The sequence below is a fragment of the Podarcis melisellensis genome (genome assembly GCF_964234715.1).
Source record: "Podarcis melisellensis genome assembly, chromosome: 18".
In the NCBI taxonomy this organism is placed as follows: domain Eukaryota; kingdom Metazoa; phylum Chordata; class Lepidosauria; order Squamata; family Lacertidae; genus Podarcis; species Podarcis melisellensis.
Window position 1 is genome coordinate 5336616 of NC_138536.1, and position 21569 is coordinate 5358184.

The 21569-nt window shown below is 48.0% G+C and overlaps 2 protein-coding genes across 2 annotated transcripts in view; one reads left to right on the plus strand and one right to left on the minus strand.

Moving 5' to 3' along the window:
• On the minus strand, positions 1-7398 carry GDF15 (growth differentiation factor 15). Its single transcript, XM_081895787.1, has 3 exons — positions 7367-7398; positions 2611-3027; positions 1-1588 (listed from the first exon to the last, which is right to left on the minus strand). The coding sequence occupies exons 2-3, from the start codon at positions 2906-2908 to the stop codon at positions 810-812; spliced, it is 1077 nt and encodes a 358-aa protein (XP_081751913.1). The 5' UTR covers positions 2909-3027; positions 7367-7398; the 3' UTR covers positions 1-809.
• Positions 6862-21569, plus strand: part of PCSK4 (proprotein convertase subtilisin/kexin type 4) — a 27792-nt gene continuing 13084 nt past the window's right edge. The window contains exons 1-6 of the mRNA XM_081896004.1: positions 6862-7215; positions 11676-11780; positions 12926-13021; positions 15195-15323; positions 17575-17651; positions 20446-20534. Coding sequence (XP_081752130.1) covers positions 7039-7215; positions 11676-11780; positions 12926-13021; positions 15195-15323; positions 17575-17651; positions 20446-20534 — 673 coding nt within the window. The 5' untranslated portion in view covers positions 6862-7038. The remainder of the gene's footprint in view (positions 7216-11675; positions 11781-12925; positions 13022-15194; positions 15324-17574; positions 17652-20445; positions 20535-21569) is intronic.

Below are 21569 nucleotides of genomic sequence, written 5' to 3' on the forward strand. Positions count from 1 at the left end.
TTGGTTGGGACAGGGTTTGTGAAAAGAGACCCCGGTTGGGATGGGCTTTTGATAAAAGTGGTCCCTGGTTGGCTAGGACAGACTTTCGAGAAAAGATGACCTAGATAAGATAGGTCCCTGATCCCTGATTGGTTGGGAAGGGCTTTCGGGAAAATAGGTCCCTGACTGGTTGCGATGGTCTTTTAGGAAATGAGGTCCCTGATGGGTTGGGGCGGGCTTTTGATAAAAGAAGTCCCTGGTTGGCTAGGCAGACTTTCGAGAAAAGATGACCTAGATAAGATAGGTCCTTGATCCCTGATTGGTTGGGAAGGGCTTTTGGGAAAACAGGTCCCTGACTGGTTGGGATGGTGTTTTAGGAAATGAAGTCCCTGATGGGTTGGGACGAGCTTTTGATAAAAGAGGTCCCTGGTTGGTTAGGACAGACCTTCGAGAAAAGATGACCTAGATAAGATAGGTCCTTGATCCCTGATTGGTTGGGAAGGGCTTTCGGGAAAATAGGTCCCTGACTGGTTGGGATGGTGTTTTAGGAAATGAGGTCCCTGATGGGTTGGGACGGGCTTTTGATAAAAGAGGTCCCTGGTGGGTTAAGACAGACTTTTGAGGAAAAATGACCTAGTAGTAAAAAGGAGCTGCCAATTGGGCAATGCACTGGCAAGAAGAGGCGATGTTCAGCACACACATATTCTCCCGAAAAGTGCTGTTTTGCACCAGAGTTGGCACTGAGCCTGGGCTGTTCCTATTGTCCTCTTGCTCCGGACAGACAGGACGCCGCTTCCCGCAGAACCCCTCTCTCCACCCTCCCTGGGCTGCTACGCACAATGGCAACGTGTGACGATCATGTCATCGAAGAGCTGCGTCACCACCTTCCCGTCGCTGGCGTAGTGCATGAGGACCATGGGTTCGTAGGCAGCGGGGACGCAGCAGGGAGCCGGCGTTTCCCCGGACAGGCTATGGAGCCTGGCCTTGATCTGAGCGTGCATGCTGGCCGGCTTGTAGTTGTGGGGGCACGAGCCCTCGCAGAACCTCATGGAGTAGCTGCTGGGCGCCAGCACCCAGTCGGACCACCCGATGTCGGCGAATGAAACCTTGAGCGAACGGAGGCAGCATTTGGTGTCACCTTTGCCGCACTCCTCGTCCAGCTGCCTCCGCTTCCGGACCTGCCTGCGCCCCTGCGTCTCGATGTCCAGGGGGAGCCACTCTCTCCCTTCCAGGACGGAGGAAGCCACATCCATGGGAAACTCCAGACCCAAATGGAGCCTCGGGTCGGGCCCGGCTAGCCACTGCCCCACGGCGTCTCCGAGGCTGAGGACGGATGTGGTCCTTGAGACCACCTGGGAGGCCAGGAGCGTGGAGGTTTCTCCATCCCCACCGGTCAGTCTGTAGATGTTGACGCGAGCCAACCTGGTTGAGTTGTGCTGGGAGATGCCGGGGAAGTCTGGGAACTTTTGGGGCAGAGACAGCTCGGCTCGAAAGACGTGGAGGTCTCGGCTGAGTGCTGCTGTCCTGGAGACTTCCAGACCGTATAGGGGCCTGAGTGGGTCGCTGGTGACCCCTGGACCTGCAGCCAAGCCATGACCCAGAAGCTTAACTGTGGAGAGAATGAAGAGAGGAAGACGTCAGGAGCGAGCCAGCAATAAATCACACAGCGTAGGCCATGTTAACTCTTTGTTGGCAAGAACACAATCTTTTTGTTCTTACGCATTTCTGATACACACAATACAATAATACACAAAGATACAAAACACAAAGATATAAAGGAAACACATGACAAAAGAAAAACACAAAAAATAATATAGATAAAGTTACATTCCCATCACCCAACCTTGGCTCCCCTTCACCCTGATTTCTGTTTTCTCTTATGTTAAATCATTGCCTTGCATTTCTTATCTGATTTTCTTTCATATCTCATTTCCACACCATTCTTCTTATACATTCTATAGTCTTAATCTATACATATCAACATATTATTTTGTGAACAGTGTTTATAGAATCTTCAAAGCATTTCCATTGCAATCTTAACTTTTGATTTGACTAGCAAGAACACAGTCTGCACAGAAAATCTAACAGAAAATCTATTTTTTTTGAAGAACGGAAGCCCTTTTCGGATTATTTGAAGAAAAATTACAACAGGAAGAATCCGCAACCGGGTTTTGAGCTATGAGCAGCAAAAAGAATGAGAGGCGATCGCGTTATGATTTTTAAAAGAGAGTGAAGATGCAGCAAAATTGGAAAGGGATAAGGAAAACGTCTCGGAAGCGGAAAATAGAAAAGAAATCTCTTTTTAAAATGCATCTGGAATTTTCTGTGTAAATTTTTCAAAATTTAATAAAAATATTATTAAAAATAAAGAGAGAGAGAAAGAGAGAAAGTGACAGTCAAATGAAACCACGATCAGGATTCGAATAGCAGGGAATGGAAGGAGAATAAATAAATGACAGTAATATAAGTCATAATGCAGTATAAAATAAATGGCAGTTACGGCAGCTTTTAAAGTCATACAACAGGGACACACAGCTGGGAAATCGAAACGTAAGGAATTATGAGATTGAAAGTGAACTGAACGATGTCAAATTTTGTGTAAAAAGCTTTATGAATGAAATGAAGGCTTACCTTTCACCCTCAGGGTATGAACAGTTTTCGCTGCCGTTGGCAAGGTCTGGTTCGCTCTGAGTTGTGCCAGCATCTGCCGGTAGACCAGGTGAGCCTCTTGCAGCCCGCCTTGACCCAAAGCCCCTCGGACGCTGGGAGGTTTCTCCATCCCAAGCTGTTCTAGGATGCTTTGTTTGACAGCCTCCAGTTGCGGGTGGGTGTCTTGGGGGCCGTGGGGTCGCGGGTCGACCACGCCGGGCAGGAGAGACTGCAGGAACAGCACCCAGAGGCTGGTGGCAAGGCGAGAGGCTCCGGGCATCGTGGTTGGAAGTCAGAGACTTCGGAGGTGGCAAATTTCTCCAGCGAGCTGTGCTTGGCTGGCCCAGACCTTTGGCTTTATACCCGAGGCGAAGTTAAGTCACCAATGACGTGGAAGTACTGTAAACAGAGAAAAGCAAAAAAAGAAAAAAGAAAAAGGTTTTGACAGTCGGCTGTGTGTGTTTTTCTTCCTTTTTTTTTCTTCCTTGGAGCAGACAGGTTTATAATAACTCAAAGATGCTTGGGGTTGGGCCAAAGGCCAGGTCTGCTGCCCTCTGTGGCAGTGCCCAACTGGACACCGATTTTGGGGAAGCTGCATAGCGGGAACAGAGCGCAACAGCAGCAACGGTTGCATTTCCCTAGGGAGGTTGTGGACTTCCTTGCGGGTTTTTCAGCAGAGGTCGGATGGTCATCTGTTGTGGGTGCTTGAGCCGAGATTCCTGCATTGCCGTGGGTTGGGCTGAATGACCCTTGGGTGTCCCACGCAACTCTAGTTCTATGATTTCCATCTGTGGTTTCCAGCTACTGGGTCTCAGAGGCGTACTCTCGGCTCAAGGATCCAGGACAGATGACCGTCCAACCTCTGCTGGAAAACCTCCAAGGGAGACCGTTCCACTGTCAAACAGCTCTTACCACCAGAAAGTTCTTCTTCATATTTAGCTGGAACCTCCTTTCTTGTAACTTGAAGCCGTGGGTTCGAGTCCTACCCTCCAGAGCTCAGGCTTGCAAAGTGACGGGTCAATACAGTGGTACCTCGGGTTAAGTACTTAATTCGTTCCGGAGGTTCCTTCTTAACCTGAAACTGTTCTTAACCTGAAGCACCACTTTAGCTAATGGGGCCTCCTGCTGCTGCCGCACCGCCAACGCACGATTTCTGTTCTCATCCTGAAGCAAAGTTCTTAACCTGAAGCACTATATCTGGGTTAGCGGAGTCTGTAACCTGAAGCGTATATAACCTGAAGCGTATGTAACCCGAGGTACCACTGTAATAATAATAATAATAATAATAATAATAATAATAATAATAATTTTCCCAGCCACTGTGGGCGGCTTCCCAAAATACTGTAATTCATCAAACATTAAAAGCTTCCCTAAACAGGGCTGCCTTCAGATGTCTTCTAAAAGTCTGGTAGTTGATGTTCTCTTTGACATCTGGTGGGAGGGCGTTCCACAGGGCGGGCGCCACCACCGAGAAGGCCCTCTGCCTGGTTCCCTGGAACTTGGCTTCTCGCAGTGAGGGAACCGCCAAAAGGCCCTCGCCGCTGGACCTCTAGAGTTCAAATTGGGCTTTCAGCCTGATCCAGGAAGGCTCTCTTTGTGAGTTCGCTCCTTCTCCAAACGAGCCTTTGGCTTTTGCTTTTTTGGCAACTGGTCTGAACACAAAACATCAGCCAGAGGCAGGTTCCAATCAGCCTCCAAACATGGCCATTTTGTATGTCCAACTAGGACCAGGATGGGGGGCAGGGGGTCACCTGTGGCCCCCTCCATATGTGTTTGGCCTCCGAAATCCCACCAAACTCGGCTGAATTGGTCAAGAATGATCAGGAATGATAGGAGAGCCTACCAACATTATACTGCGGGGGGTTGGACTAGATGACCCCTGGGTCCCTTCCAACTCTGCAATCGCATGATTCTGATGTTCCCTTCCTTTGATGCGAGGCTTCCTTTCAGAACCCCCGGCGCAAACCAGATCGCACCCTCTCCAAAGTGGCTGGAACGTCAAGTGTTTTTTGGGGAATCTGGGCCTCCTTTTCCCATCCAAATATTTTTGCGGTGATTCGGCGCCTTCCATTATTGGGTCAGTCGGTGGTGAACTTTCGTGAAGCCGCAGAGTCTTCGTTCTGAAAATGCCGGCCGGGCGATTTACAAGGCAGCGGAAGCCATAAAACAGGCCCGGGTGATCCGTGTGGAATGAACCCGTCCAAACATTGGAGTCGCGAGGAATGTTGATTCACGAGGGCGTCATTGCTGCTACATCCCATACGTCCCCCCTTCGCCCATCACCAGGGAACCTGCAACCCAAAAACCCTTCCCTGGAGGGAAACAAGACTCTCACAATCATTTCACAACCTCCCCTCCGGGACTAGGAACAAATTCCTCACCATATTTGAGAAGCCGCGAGCCAATTCTGTTGGGAAACCTTCGCTGAAAGCATGGCTTTGGAGCTGTTTGCGAATGTTTCGGCTCTATGAGACCAGAGGGCTGTTCCTTCTAGGGAGGGGATTAGCTTTATGGGACACTGGGGGGCTGGTTTGGGGGGAGCGGGGCCTCACAGGGCATGGCCCAGGTCCCCAAATAATGTTTCGTATTTTTTAATGACCTCTGTTCAGGCAATTGATTTAGAGGGGGGAATCTGACTTGGTTTCTCTCAGCCGTTCCTGGAGAATTGAAGTTTCTGAGACGTTAGTTGTGCAAAGCGGATGCTATTCCCGGAGATTGCAGCCTTCCCAAAAAGAAAGCATGTCATTTCAGCAGTTCAAAAGCACAAAGTGCAAGTAGATAAATAGGTACCACTCAAGCGGGAAGGTAAATGGCGTTTCTGTGCGCTGCTCTGGTTCACCAGAAGCGGCTTGGTCCTGCTGGCCACATGACCCGGAAGCTGTACGCCGGCTCCCTCTGCCAATAAAGCGAGATGAGCGCCGCAACCCCAGATTCGGTCACGACTGGACCTAATGGTCAGGGCTCCCTTTACCTTTACTAAAAGAGCAGTGAAATCAGCCTGGGAGGTATCAGCGAGATGCCCAAAAAGCGTTGGAAGAATTCATCAAGGGTGCTTTCCAGGCAAAAGTCAAACTCAAAGAGAAGTTCCATCCTGCTGCCGCTCCTCCATGGACATTCTTTCCATTCCAGAAATCCATCGTCATCATTGATGGAGGCGAGAAGAGGACCAAAAGGCCAGTTTTGACCTGGATCCCACCCAACCATGGAGGAGTTGATGAACCCACTTCTCTGGGTGGCAAGGCCAAAAACAAAACATTTATATATGGGAGTAGTTCCAGGTGGTGCTGTGGGTTAAAGCACAGAGCCTAGGACTTGCCGATCGGAAGGTCGGCGGTTCGAATCCCCGCAATGACGGGGTGAGCTCCCGTTGCTCGGTCCCTGCTCCTGCCAGCCTAGCAGTTCGAAAGCACGTCAAAGTGCAAGTAGATCAATAGGTACCACTCCGGCGGGAAGGTAAACGGCATTTCCGTGCGCTGCTCTGGTTCACCAGAAGCGGCTTAGTCATGCTGGCCACATGACCCGGAAGCTGTACGCCGGCTCCCTCGGCCAATAAAGCGAGATGAGCGCCGCAACCCAGGAGTCGGTCACGACTGGATCTAATGGTCAGGGGTCCCTTTACCATATTGGAGCTAGACTTCCTCCCCCAGCACCAGTCTCCATTTGTCTAGGTGCTGGACTCTCCTTCTTTCAAAGTTTTTCAGCAGAGGTCAGATGGTGCCCAGTCATGGATGCATTAGCTGAGATTCCTGCATTGCAGGGGGTTAGACTAGATGACCCTTGGCTCCCAACTCTTAAGATTCTATAATTCTGTGATTCTCTCCATTGATGAGTGTCCAGGTACTCTGCAGATGGGCAGAGGCACGCTTTCTCTCTCCTATTTATGACTGTAAACCACTTTTTGCATTTAAAAAAATATGGAAATGTGGTACTTTATAGTTTTATTATGAATATTTGGGCTGCATCTGATTCTGATGCCATCTATGTAAAAAAGCAATAAATACTGCACGTAGATAAAACCAAGTAGATTGTGGGTGTGCTGTTTTAAGCACACCTGCACCGTTTACAAACGCAAACAAGCAACTTATTCACAATAGGGCGGACGCCTTGCTTTAAGAAAATAAAAAAAACTTCAACTCCCAGCAGAACCTGCGCCCCCCGCCCCTTTCCTTTCGCTTGGCAAACGAGCGCAAGGCATCACGGGACTCGTAGTTCCCGCGCCCTCCCGTTCCGGCTTCCCGTCGCCATGGCGACCGCGCGCCTCCGAACACGTGGCGCTTGACGAGCCCGCCTTTGGTCTCCTGGCGGCGGGCGTGGAGTGAAAATCGAGGCCCAGGCTTCGGCGGGGCGTGCTAGGCCGCACCCCGCTATAAAAGCCACCTGGGAGGGCAGGTCTTCCTTTCCCTGGGAGCCATGAAGCGGGCGGTGGCTGCGGGGCTGGTGCTCTGCCTCTTGCTCCTCTGGGGCCGGTTCTCTCGAGGGGTCGCGGGGCCGCGCGTCTACCTGAGCAGCTGGGCGGTGCGCGTCCCCGCGGGCGCCCAGGTGGCCCAGCGCCTGGCGCGCAGGCATGGGATGCTTTACCTGGGACAGGTGAGGGTGGCTTGCATCTACCTGGGCAAGGAGAGCAGCAGCCATCCTTCTCCCCAGTGAAATAGGATGGGGGGAATAATAATAATAATAATAATAATAATAATAATAATAATAATGATAATAATAATGATAATAATAATGTGTCCCCCACCCATCTGACTGCCCTTCTCCAGGGATGAGAAGGGATCGGAAAGATGGGGCCAATTTCTTTCCCTGGAAGGAGTCGGGTCGAGTGTGGCCTCTGAGCACGCGCGGAGTGCATTCTGCACTGGAAGACTTGGTGCCAGCCGTTGCTGGTTGCCCCAATATGGAGATTTGATTGAGCCGGATTGATGGGATCGGGGCGACCCACGGGCAGTCCCAAGGATCTGCCCTCCTAGCTTGGGTCGAGTGTGTCCTCTGAGCATATCTGGAGTGCTTTTGCACCGAAAGGCTTGGCGCACCCGGACCCAATGCCCACCCGGAGCAGCGTCCAGGTTTTGTGATAGGCTGCTTTCAAACATGGAGGTTTGATTGACATGATCGCGGCAACCCACAAGCCGTCCCAAAGCTCTGCTGTCCTAGGTCGGGTTGAGCGTGGCCTCTGAGCATATCTGGAGTGCCTTCTGCACCAAAAGACTTGGCACACCCGGACCGAACAGTCTTAAAGCTCTGCACACCTAGGTCTGGTCCTTACAGATAGACTGCTTCTGAGTATGGGGTTTCCACTTAGTCTTGGCGGCTGATAGCTCCCGGGTGCGGCATCTCAATACATTTGTTCAGGGAAGTTTTTCATGTGTGGCATCTTAGTGTATTTTTGGTCTTTGTGGAAGCCGCCCAGAGTGGCTGGGGAAACCCAGCCAGATGGGCAGGGTACAAATAATAAATTATTATTATTATAGTTGCCGCTGTTGTGTCTTGCGGTAGTGTAGTTGCCTTTAAGCAACAAAAAAGCTATGCATTCCTTTTTGTGTTTTGTTTAGAATAGGGTTGTGGGCAAAGTGTCTCTGGACCTATGTGGAATGCCATAATAATAACAGCTAACATCTCTTCTGTGATAACACACACACACACACAGAATCAGAAGTGTAGAATTTGAAGGCACCCCAGAGCTCATCTAGTCCAACCCGCTGCAATGCAGGAATCTTAGCTAAAGCATCAGTGTGTAGATATTGCTGGACTCAGCCATGCGAGCAAAACGAAATAGGTTCATGCCCAAGGGAGCTTCCAGTTGAAAATTCAACACAGGGTGGCTATTGAGAATGCTAAGAAATATGGGCTGCATCTGCCAGAGTCGTCATGTTGTTGTTGTTGAGTCGTTTAGTCGTGTCCTCCTCTTCGTGACCCCCTGGACCAGAGCACGCCAGGCACTCCCGTCTTCCACTGCCTCCCGCGGTTTGGTCAGACTCATGCTGGTAGTTTCAAAAACACTGTTCCACCATCTCGCCCTCTGTCGTCCCCTTCTCCTTGCGCCCTCCATCTTTCCCAACATCAGGGTCTTTTCCGGGGAGTCTTCTCTTCTCCTGAGGTGGCCAAAGTCTTGGAGCCTCAGCTTCACGATCTGTCCTTCCAGTGAGGACTCAGGGCTGATTTCCTTCAGAATGGAGAGGTTTGATCTCCTTGCAGTCCATGGGACTCCCAAGAGTCTCCTCCAGCACCAGAATTCAAAAGCATCCATTCTTTGGCGATCAACCTTCTTTATGGTCCAGCTTTCACTTCCATACATCACTACTGGGAAAACCAGAGCTTTAACTATACGGACCTTTGTTGGCAAGGTGATGTCTCTGCTTTTTAAGATGCTGTCTAGGTTTGTCATTGCTTTTCTCCCAAGAAGCAGGCGTCTTTTAATTTCGTGGCTGCTGTCACCATCTGCAGTGATCATGGAGCCCAAGAAAGTAAAATCTCTCTGCCTCAATTTCTTCCCCTTCTATTTGCCAGGAGGTGATGGGACGAGTGGCCATGATCTTCGTTTTTTTGATGTTGAGCTTCAGACCATATTTTGCACTCTCCTCTTTCACCCTCATTAAAAGGTTCTTTAATTCCTCCTCACTTTCTACCATCAAGGTTGTGTCGTCTGCATATCTGAGGTTGTTGATATTTCTTCCGGCATACCGGAAGAGTCGGCATACCCTTCCATTTTTGAGGTTTCGTTATAAATGGTAGTCTTTCATCCCGCCCCCCAAATCGTGCCCCAAAACCAATCCATAGCACCGTTGTTGGCGTCCGTCCGTCTTGAGAGACAATGGAGTGTGCCTCCGGTGGTGAAGCACCGCTGCATTGGCAGCACCGAAGTGACTTTCCCAGGGTGCAAGCTTGGGCTGTGTGACTGGAGGTCCCGGGCAGCCCAGACGACAAGACCCCCGTCTTTGACCTCAAAGATGGGTCCAAAGGAACGGCTAAGGGAGCTGGGCATGTTTAGCCTGGAGAAGAGGAGGTTAAGGGGTGATATGATAGCCATGTTCAAATATATAAAAGGATGTCACATAGAGGAGGGAGAAAGGTTGTTTTCTGCTGCTCCAGAGAAGCGGACACGGAGCAATGGATCCAAACTACAAGAAAGAAGATTCCACCTCAACATTAGGAAGAACTTCCTGACAGTAAGAGCTGTTTGACAGTGGAATTTGCTGCCCAGGAGTGTGGTGGAGTCTCCTTCTTTGGAGGTCTTTAAGCAGAGGCTTGACAACCATATGTCAGGAGTGCTCTGATGGTGTTTCCTGCTTGGCAGGGGGTTGGACTTGATGGCCCTTGGGGTCTCTTCCAACTCTAGGATTCTATGATTCTATGAAAGCAGAGCGAGATGTTTGGCACCAGCTTGGCTGCAGAAATTGCCGGAAAGAGGTGTACAAGGCGCCATCCCACTGTCTCTAAATCTGTGTCGGATTTCCTCGTGCTTTTTCTTTCCGCAAAGATGTCCCCGCAAAATAGTCAGGGTTTCGGGTCAGAGCTCGTACAAAAACCCACCTTCTTGACTGTTCGACCCATTCTTCCTCGCACCAACAACATCTCCAGGAGCCTGTCTTTGCATGCAAAAATAGGTTTATTTATTCATTCCGTCTAAATCACAAATTTCCTCCCCATTGTATCTTCTCAACAATCCTAGGCCGGAAAGGAAGGACAGGCCACCCAGTGAGTTTCATGACTGAGTGGGGACTTGCACCCCAGGTATTAATCTGACACTCAAACCCAGGGGTCAGCAAACTTTTTCAGCAGGGGGCCAGTCCACTGTCCCTCAGACCTTATGGGGGGCCGGACTATTTTTTTGGGCGCGAAATGAACAAATTCCTGTGTCCCACAAATAACCCAGAGATGCATTTTAAATAAAAGCGGACATTCTACTCATGTAAAAAAAACCAAGCAGGCCCCACAAATAACCCAGAGATGCATTTTAAATAAAAGGACACACATGTAGAAACATGCTGATCCCCGGACCGTCTGCGGGCTGGATTGAGAAGGCGATTGGGCTGGATCCGGCCCCTGGGCCTTAATTTGCCTAGCCATGGGATAATAAGGGTAAAGGGATCCCTGACCATTAGGTCCAGTCGTGACTGACTCTGGGGTTGCAGCGCTCATTTCGCTTTATTGGCCGAGGGAGCCGGCGTACAGCTTCCGGGTCATGTGGCCAGCAGGACTAAGCCGCTTCTGGTGAACCAGAGCAGCGCACGGAAATGCCGTTTACCTTCCCACCGGAGCAGTACCTTTTTATCTACTTGCACTTTGACGTGCTTTTGAACTGCTAGGTTGGCAGGAGCAGGGACCGAGCAACGGGAGCTCACCCCGTGGTCACAGGGATTTGAACCGCCGACCTTCTGATCAGCAAGTCCTAGGCTCTGTGGTTTAACTCACAGCACCACCCACATCCCTACCCCTGGGATAGGTCTTTCCTTTTGCCACTGCCCTCCTTCTGTGTCTTAACTTCTGTGTTTTACTACAAAGGAATTTCAGAAATAGACTGGAAAGAGAAGCTGCCGAATTGCAACTTATCACCAAACTTAAAACCATGGAGAGACCTGGTCTGAACAAAGACCTTGGATTCTTATCTCATTATACATGACAAAGCCATTTTTCACCTTCTCACCCCTTGCTTTTTCCTGTAAGACCTATTGCAGTCGTTAAGAGTCGTCAACAGGCTCATCACAGCTATCTGCCAATCACCCATTCCCACCACCCTTCTGAGTAATACCTCTCCCCACCTTCTCACTATATAGAAGGGTCTGGTGACTTCTGTTTCAGTGTATCTGAAGAAGTGTGCATGCACACGAAAGCTCATACCAAGAACTAACTTAGTTGGTCTTTAAGGTGCTACTGGAAGGAATTTTTTTTGTTTTGACTATGGCAGACCAACACGGCTACCTATCTGTAACTTAAAAATGCTCCTTTTCCTCCGAGCTGAAGTTTCCCCCTTGCCTTTTTCAGTCCTGTTGGCCAAGGAGGAGGGGAAAGCTCAGCCTAAGACTCCCCGATTCTTCCTTTTGTTCTGGCAGGTGATTGAGGGGGAGCCTTATTACCACCTGAAGCACAGAGGCATCGCACAGAGGTCACTGACTCGACACTGGGGCTGGCATATCCGTCTGAAGAGAGAGCCTCTGGTAAGCTGAGCTGCAGGAAGAGAGAGACTCAACTCCTTTTACCTTGGCTCTATCCACTACTGCCTCCCAATGCATGCAGTGTGTGCAAATTTCAGAAATTTTAACAAACTAACTTCAACTTTAATACACATTTCCCTTAATGGTTTGACTTCCCACCCTTATCTTCGTGATGTTTTCATTCCCACCCTTTCCCCCTACTGTATTATGTAGAATCAGGGAATTGCAGAGTTGGAAGGGACCCTCTGGAGGTCATCTAGGCCAACCCTCTGCAATGCAGGAATCTTGGCCAAACACCCATGCCAGATGGCCATCCAACCGCTGCTTAAAAACCTCCAAGGGAGGAGAGCCCACCACCTTCCGAGGGAGACCTTTCCACTGCCGAACAGCTCTTACTGCCAGAAAGATTTTCCCGAACGTTTTGTCGGAATCTCCTTTCTTGCAACTGGAAGCCATGGGTTCGAGTCCTGCCCTCCAGAGCAGGGAAAAAAAACTAAGCCTGTATTTATATCTCGTACTTATTTCCTCTATTACAATTGTTGCCATTTCCCTTCCGCTGCTTAAATTTCGAATCCTGCTATCATACTTCCTTCAAACAGTCCAAAAGGGGTTTCCTTTACCACCTGTATATCATTTTCTTTAAATGTATAAAGGTAAAGGGACCCCTGACCATTAGGTCCAGTTGTGGCCGTCTCTGGGGGTGCGGCGCTCATCTTGCTTTATTGGCCGAGGGAGCCGGCGTACAGCTTCCGGGTCATGTGGCCAGCATGACTAAGCCACTTCTGGTGAACCAGAGCAGCGCACGGAAACACCGTTTACCTTCCCACCGGAGCGGTACCTATTTATCTACTTGCACTTTGAGGTGCTTTCGAACTGCTAGATGGGCAGGAGCAGGGACCGAACAACGGGAGCTCACCCCATTGCGGGGATTTGAACCGCCGACCTTCTGATCGGCAAGTCCTAGGCTCTATGGTTTAACCCACAGTGCCACCCGCGTCCCTCTTTTAATGTATAGCCAACAGTAAATTTCATATAGACTCTACACTGCATGCAATCTTGACAGGCAGCCCATAAGATCATACTGGCATCACTGGGGTGGCGAGCGAGGAGGGAAACAATTTTTAAAATGCCCGTCATTTTGCCTTTAGGTCCCCTGGTTTGAACAGCAGACAGTGAAGAGGAGAGCGAAGAGAGCCGTCACAGTCGTCCCCACCGATCCGTGGTTTTACAAGCAGTGGTACATAGTGAGTGTCATCAGAAACAGCCTGGGGCACAGGCAAGGATTCGGAGGAGGGTATGCAAGGAGTTCAGAGAGGTTCTGACAGGGGTAGGCAACCTGGGCCAGATGCGGCCCAGTCGCCTTCTCAATCTGGCCCATGGACGGTCCGGGAATCAGCGTGTTTTTACATGAGTCGAATGTGTCCTTTTATTTAAAATGCGTCTCTGGGTTATTTGTGGGGCCTGCCTGGTGTTTTTACATGAGTAGAATGTGTCCTTTTATTTAAAATGCACCTCTGGGCCTGCCTGGTGTTTTTACATGAGTAGAATGTGTCCTTTTATTTAAAATTTATCTCTGGGTTATTTGTGGGGCCTGCCTGGTGTTTTTACATGAGCAGAATGTGTGCTTTTATTTAAAATGCATCTCTGGGTTGTTTGTGGGGCCTGCCTGGTGTTTTTACATGAGCAGAATGTGTGCTTTTATTTAAAATGCATCTCTGGGTTATTTGTCGGGCATAGGAATTCATTCATTTTCCCCTCCAAAAATATAGTCCGGCCCACCACATGGTCTGCGGGACGGTGGACCGTCCCCCTGCTGAAAAAGGTTGCTGCCCCCGGGCTCAGGGGTTGGCCCGAGAGGTTGCTGGGAGAAATGGGGCAAATGTTTTTATTATTGTTTCGATTTTGATTTTATATACTGTGATCCTTTCTGTGAATCGCTCCAAGACTTCTGGGTATAGGGCAGAATATAAAATCAATCAATAAAATAAAATATAAATAAGTAAAGGACTTGATTTAAATCATTTTAGTTTTACAGAAAGACTCCTTCTTTGCAACCAGATGAAGGTTTCATTTTTGGAATAATAAATTTTCAGAGTGGTTTTTACTGTTATATTAGAAATGACTGGTTTGGTTATACTGTTAGAAATACATTGACCGATAATTATGAAATTATTGTGAGGTTTAATAAGTTAACTGTTTGGACAACTTTTCTGCTGTACTTTATTGGAAGGAGAAAAGCAACCGTTTCCTTAATAACAATTTGAACAATTTATTTAACGAAAACAGAAACATTATAGCATATGTATCCATGTTGTTTAACCACATCAGTTAACAAACATGGATACATAGGCTATAATGTTACTGTTTTCGTTAAATAAATTGTTCAAATTGTTATTAAGGAAATGATTTTTTCAATTGTTTAAATTGAAAAAAGAAACTTAGTCTGAGTTTTAGCACACATGGAAAAACTTAAAACAAATCCTTATTTCCTGATTAACTTTGGACTACAATGTAACTTAATGTAATGTAACTTGTATAATGTAACTTACAGCCTTTAGACTATAATGTAGCTTAAATAGAAAACTATCATTGGAAAGATTCCCCCCCCCCAAAGCATTTTATTTTAAAGATCTGATTTAAGTTAAAAAATCTGATTTAAATAAAGAAAATTCAATTTTAAAAAAATATCCGATTGTTTTGATTTTTTAAAAAAATCATTGATTTTTATCCACCTTGCTCCTTTGAAAAGATGGGTTGAGAGAGCAATTGTTGTTGCTTAGTCGTTTAGTCGTGTCCGACTCTTCGTGACCCCATGGACCAGAGCACGCCAGGCACTTCTATCTTCCACTGCCTCCTGCAGTTTGGTCAAACTCATGCTGGTAGCTTCGAGAACACTATCCAACCATCTCGTCCTCTGTCGTCCCCTTCTCCTTGTGCCCTCCATCTTTCCCAACATCAGGGTCTTTTCCAGGGAGTCTTCTCTTCTCATGAGGTGGCCAAAGCCTTGGAGCCTCAGCTTCAGGATCTGTCCTTCCAGGGAGGACTCAGGGCTGATTTCCTTCAGAATGGAGAGATTTGATCTTCTTGCAGTCCATGGGACTCTCAAGAGTCTCCTCCAGCACCAGAATTCAAAAGCATCCATTCTCTGGCGATCAGCCTTCTTGATGGTCCAGCTCTCACTTCCGTACTATATGGACCTTAACTATACATATCTTTGTTGGCAAGGTGATGTCTCTGCTTTTTAAGATGCTGTCTAGGTTTGTCATTGCTTTTCTCCCAAGAAGCAGGCGTCTCTTAATTTTGTGGCTGCTGTCACCATCTGCAGTGATCATGGAGCCCAAGAAAGTCAAATCTTTCTTGTACAGAACAGCAAAGCCAACCTTGTTTCCTGCCGACTTTTGTGCTTTTCCATTTCAGAACAGCGATGTGTTTCCGGACCTTAACGTCCTCTCAGCCTGGAGCCAGGGCTATACGGGCTCTGGGGTTGTGGTGAGCATCTTGGATGACGGTATTGAGAAAGACCACCCTGACCTCGTGGCAAACTACGTAGGTAGAATCGGGGTCTCTTGTCTAGGGAGGGGGAGAAACACAGTTCAGCTCACAGTGATCCATGCGACGGTCACCTCCAGGCTTGACTACTGTAATTCGCTCTACGCGGGGCTGCCCTTGAAGCTCTCCCAGAAACTCCAGCGGGTGCAGAATACTGCAGCGAGGCTCATCAGAGGGTCTCTGCCATGGGAGCATATTCACCCAGTGCTTTTCCAGCTGCACTGGCTCCCGGTGGAGTACAGGGCCAGATTTAAGGTGCTGGTTTTGACCTTTAAAACCCTTCACGGCCTAGGGCCCTGGTACCTACGGGACCGCCTCTTCCGGTATGCCCACGGAGAGCCTCAGGGTCCATAAATAGCAACACCCTAGTGGTCCCAGGCCCTAAGGAAGTTAGATTAGCTTCAACCAGAGCCAGGGCCTTTTCAACACTGGCCCCGGCCTGGTGGAACGCTCTGTCTCATGAGACCAGGGCCCTGCAGGATCTGATTTCTTTCCGCAGAGCCTGTAAGACAGAGTTGTTCCGCCTGGCCTTTGGCTTGGAGCCAATTTGATTCCCTCCCCCTCTTTCTTTTTTCTTTTTCCTTTCTGCTCCTGTGATGAGGCTGCATTTTAATATTTTAATGTTTCAGTATTTTAATTGTTGTATTTTAATCTTGTTTTTAAGTTGTATTCATTCAACTTGTTTTTATTATTGCTTGTTAGCTGCTCTGAGCCCGGCCTTGGCTGGGGAGGGTGGGGTATAAATAAAAATTATTATTATTATTATTATTATTATTATTAAATTCATGTTTTCTGAAATGATAAACAAACGGCCTTTCTTCTTCATGTGTCTCCTTCACGAGAGGGTAGCAACACAAGAACAGGGTCTTCTCTGCGGTGGCTCCCCATTTGCCTCCCACTACACTGTACATTTCCGAGCACAATTCAAAGTGTTGGTGCTGACCTTTAAAGCCCTAAACGGCCTCAGCCCTGTAGACCTAAAGGAGTGTCTCCACCCCTATCATCCAGCCCGGACACTGAGGTCCAGCGCCGAGGGCCTTCTGGCGGTTCCCTCATTGCGAGAAGTGAGGTTACAGGGAACCAGGCAGAGGGCCTTCTCGGTGGTGGCGCCCGCCCTGTGGAACGCCCTCCCACTAGATGTCAAAGAGGAAAACAACCACCACACTTTTAGAAGGCATCTGAAGGCAGCCCTGTTCAGGGAAGTTTTTAATATTCAATAGACTATTGTATTTTAATATTCTGTTGGAAGCCACCCAGAGTGGCTGGGGAAAGCCAGCCAGATGGGTGGGATATAAATAATAAATTATTTATGATGATGATGATGATGATGATGGAATGCTCTCCCCAGGGAGACTCGCCTGGCGCCTTCATTATACACCGTATACGCCAAGCGAAAACATTGCTTTGCAACCAGGCTTGGAGCTGATTAACACCCTTTTAAATGTTTTTGTGGGTTTGGGTTACTGGTTTGTGGGGGGGGGGGGTTGTTCTTATTTTTATCGTGTGCTTCCTGTTTTTATATTGCATTTTTCGTTGTGAACCTCCCCGAAAGCTGCGGACGAAGGGTAGGATACAAATTTAACAAAATCCTTTGACATTCACACTTGCTGCTGTAGCAGCATTCATAAGTAAATTTATACCCCAATCTGTCCCTATAATTCGCAAAAGAAAAGCTTCTGACTTTTTTTGAACATCCTTTTCAATTCATCGTATATCATTCCCCATTCAGCTTTAACCTTACTACAAGGCCACCACATGTGATAAAAAGAACCTTCCTTCTTTTTACATTTCCAACATTTGTTCTACAGTGGTACCTCAGGTTAAGTACTTAATTCGTTCTGGAGGTCTGTTCTTAACCTGAAACTGTTCTTAACCTGAAGCACCACTTTAGCTAATGGGGCCTCCTGCTGCTGCTGCGCCACCAGAGCACAATTTCTGTTCTTATCCTAAAGCAAAGTTCTTAACCTGAAGCACTATTTCTGGTTTAGTGGAGTCTGTAACCTGAAGCGTATGTAACCTGAAGCGTATGTAACCCGAGGTACCACTACTGTATTTAGATTTATACATTTTTGCCAATTTACTCGGTGTTAGATACCAAGAATGTATATTTTCATATCATTTTCTCTTAAACCACAACATGCTGTAAATTTTATATCCATATTCCACTCTCACCGGACTGCTAGTAACTGTTTTTTTTTTCTTGTTTCTTGGGAACTGGAGCTTCATTGATCTTGGCTTTTTCTTTTAGGACCCCGAGGCCAGTTACGACTTCAATGACGACGACCCTGACCCGCAACCTCGATACAATGCATGGGATGAGAATCGGTGAGTTTATTCTTCTGCCAGAGTCTTGTGGCATGGAGTCAGATCCATAGCTGTCAACCGTTCCTTATTTGGCGGGAAAGTCCCTTATCCCAGTGCTGTGTCCTGATGCTGTCCCTTATTGATGATGTCCCTTAAATTTCCCGGGTTTCAAAGGAAGCAGCTCCTCTCCCTCCCTCCCTGCCGGCCAGGGAGGAGGGAGGCTCCAACCGTGTTGCTTGGCTGCGTTGCTCACCCAATCAGGAGTCTAAGAACGACTGGGGGGTGGAGGTTGCATGCCTTGTGCCAATCAAATCGGCCGCGTTGCCTGGGGACTCGCCTTTGCTCAGCGCTTCCCAGCGGAGAGGTGACGGTGGTTTTCCTGGCTGCATCCCCTTTACCGGGTTGCTGAGCTGTGGGAACCACTGCTTGAGGCTTCGTTTGGCTGCTGGCTGGGCTTTCTGCCTTTGGCTCGGAGGGGCTCAGAAGATGAACATACCTGTGTCCGGAAAATCCCTTATTTTGGCTGCTGATCCCTTATTTTCAAGGCTGCTGGCCCCTTATTTTCAAAACTGTAAGTTGACAACTATGGTCAGATCTGTTTTGGCAAGCGCGATCCATCTTGGACTGGCCGCAACCGGACCGAGGAACACGGAGGAATTATTTGACAAACATTCTTCCGAAATCCTAAATTCAGTACAGTGGTACCTTGGTTCTCCAACTTCATCCGTTCCGGAAGTCCGTTCCAAAACCAAAGCGTTCCAAAACCAAGGCGCGCTTTCCCATAGAAAGTAATGCAAAATGGATTAATCCGTGCCATTCCAGATTTTTAAAAACAACTCCTAAAACAGCAATTTAGCATGAATTTTACTATCTGACGAGACCATTGATCCATAAAATGAAAGCAATAATCAATGTAATGTACTGTAAAATAAGACAGTATTGTAGATGATAAAAATTAAAATTATTACTGTTTTCTTACCTGCACTGATGATTGTCATTGTTTGGATGGGGGACCTTTTATCCATGTCCGCAGTCACACAATCAGTCAATCAATCAATCAATCAATCAATCACTGGGTTCCACACAGTCACAAAAACCAATGAACTGCAAAAGCCTCAAAAACGAAAGCATAAAATTAATAGCAGAAACAGAAGCGCCAAACCTAATGGTCAGGGGTCCCTTTACCTTTAATCAGTATAGAAATCAACAAATCAGTCGAATAATCTCTATTGACAAGCTGGAAAGTGTGCCGAGAGCAACCAGGCCTCTAGAAACTAAGCCTTATGCGGAATGGTTGAGAAAGTTGCGTACGTTTAGCTCAAGGAAGACGCGATTGAGATATTATATGTGATCGGGATCTGAAGGGCTGTTCTATGGGAGATGGAGCAGTTTCGTTTTCTCCGAAGGGTAGGACCCGAACCAATCTATTTATGTTATACAGTGGTACCTTGGTTCTCAAACTTAATCCGTTCCGGAAGTCCGTTCTAAAACCAAAGCGTTCCAAAACCAAGGCGCGCTTTCCCATTGAAAGTAATGCAAAACGGATTAATCCGTTCCAGACTTTTAAAAACAACCCCTAAAACAGCAAATGAACATGAATTTTACTATCAAATGAGACCATTGATCCACAAAATGAAAGCAATAAACAATGTACTGCAGCCACACAATCAATCCATCAGTAGCTGAGCTGGTTTCCACACGGTCACAAAAACAAATGAACCGGAAAAACCTCAGAAACAAAAAATGCAAGATAAATATAAAAAACAAAAGCGCCAAATTTCTGGAAGTCCGTTTGACTTCTGAACTGTTCGAAAACCAAGGTGCAGCTTCTGATTGGCGCAGGCGCCCCGGAAACAGTAGCCGACAGCCGCATCGGACGTTTGGCTTCCCAAAAATGTTCGAAAACTGGAACACTTCCGGGTTTGCGGCATTTGGGAACCAAGGCATTTGAGAACCAAGGTACCACTGTACTCTACATTTCCCCATCAATTTGCAATTTATTAATTTTTTTTAAAAAGTCACCATGAAAATTCACCAGCGTTTTAGTGTGAATTTCCCTAAGTGTACATGTTTGCATGCCATTTCGCCTCCTGCCCATGAGTTTTCCGCAGCTATTTCCCTTAAAATTATGCACAATATTTCCAGGCGCAGCTCCTAATAGGTGCGTATTTCTGATCCATCCGTTGTCTGGAGAAACGCACTGCAGAACTCTTGTTGTTGTTTAGTCGTTTAGTTGTGTCTGACTCTTCGTGACCCCCTGGACCAAAGCACGCCAGGCCCTCCTGTCTTCCACTGCCTCCCGCAGTTTGGTCAAACTCATGCTGGTAGCTTCGAGAACACTGTCCCACCATCTCGTCCTCTGTCATCCCCTTCTCCTTCTGCCCTCCATCTTTCCCAACATCCGGGTCTTTTCCAGGGAGTCTTCTCTTCTCATGAGGTGGCCAAAGTACTGGAGCCTCAGCTTCAGGATCTGGCCTTCCAGTGAGCACTCAGGGCTGATTTCCTTCCGAATGGAGAGGTTTGATCTTCTTGCAGTCCATGGGACTCTCAAGAGTCTCCTCCAGCACCATAATTCAAAAGTATCCATTCTTCGGCGATCAGCCTTCTTCATGGTCCAGCTCTCACTTCCGTACATCACTACCGGGAAAACCAGAACTTTTACTATACTGCAGAAATCAGAGAAGCACGAATTTTAAAACACAGCAGCGTTTAGGTTTGCTAATTGCTTTGTTTTTTGGTAGGTTCGCCTTTAAACGTGGAACAGAACTGGACTGCTCCCTTGTCCTTAACTGCTGTTTGCGTCTTTTAATCGCAGGCACGGGACTCGCTGCGCTGGGGAGGTCGCCGCCACAGCCAACAACGACGTTTGCGGAGCCGGCATCGCTTACCGGGCAAAGATCGGGGGCGAGTGAGCCCTTGTTTTGGGGATGATTTGGGGAAAGGAATGGGGTTTGGGGTTTGGAGTGAATTGCAAGAGGAAACAGCCCAGGTTCCCTTCCCAGGAGGCTGCTACAAGAAAGGGGACAAAAGACTCCAGATTATATGACTGGTTTTTTTTTTGTTTCATGCACCCCATACCTTTAAAGTACACCCAAAGCCCACACACCTCCAAGAATCCTCTCTCAGCTACAATTCTCAGCATCCTTAAACTACAGGTTTAGAGGTCCCGGGCCCTAAGGAAGTCAGACTATCCTCCACCAGGGCCAGGGCCTTCTCAGTGATGGCTCTGACCTGGTGGAATGCTCTGTCCCATGAGACCAGGGCCCTGCAGGATTTAACGTCCTTCCATCTGGCCTGTAAGACAGAGCTATTCCGCCTGGCCTTTAATTTGAATTCAGCCTGATCTTTTATTTCCCTTCTCTTCCCTCCCCCTCCCTTTTTATGAAGATCACCCGCTCTGAGATCCCACAGCTAATTCTCCCCTGGTCTCCTCGCTGGCCCAAGTAGGACCAATTCAGCCAGCTAGCCCTGGGGATTATCTAATTGATTTTTGAATTTTATGGTTATTCGTGTTTTTATACTGTATTTTATGCTGCTTTTATAATTAAGTGTTTTAAAGTGTTTTAAATTTGTTGTTGGGGACGTGGGTGGCGCTGTGGGTTAAACCACAGAGCCTAGGACTTGCTGATCAGAAGGTTGGCGGTTCGAATCCCTGTGACGGGGTGAGCTCCCGTTGCTCTGTCCCAGCTCCTGCCAACCTAGCAGTTCAAAAGGATGTCAAAGTGCAAGTAGATAAATAGGTACCACTCCGGCGGGAAGGTAAACGGCGTTTCCGTGCGCTGCTCTGGTTTACCAGAAGCGGCTTAGTCCTGCTGGCCACATGACCCGGAAGCTGTACGCCGGCTCCCTCGGCCAGTAAAGCAAGATGAGCTCTGCAACCCCAGAGTCGGTCACGACTGGACCTAAAGGTCAGGGGTCCCTTTACCTTTACCTTTTTAA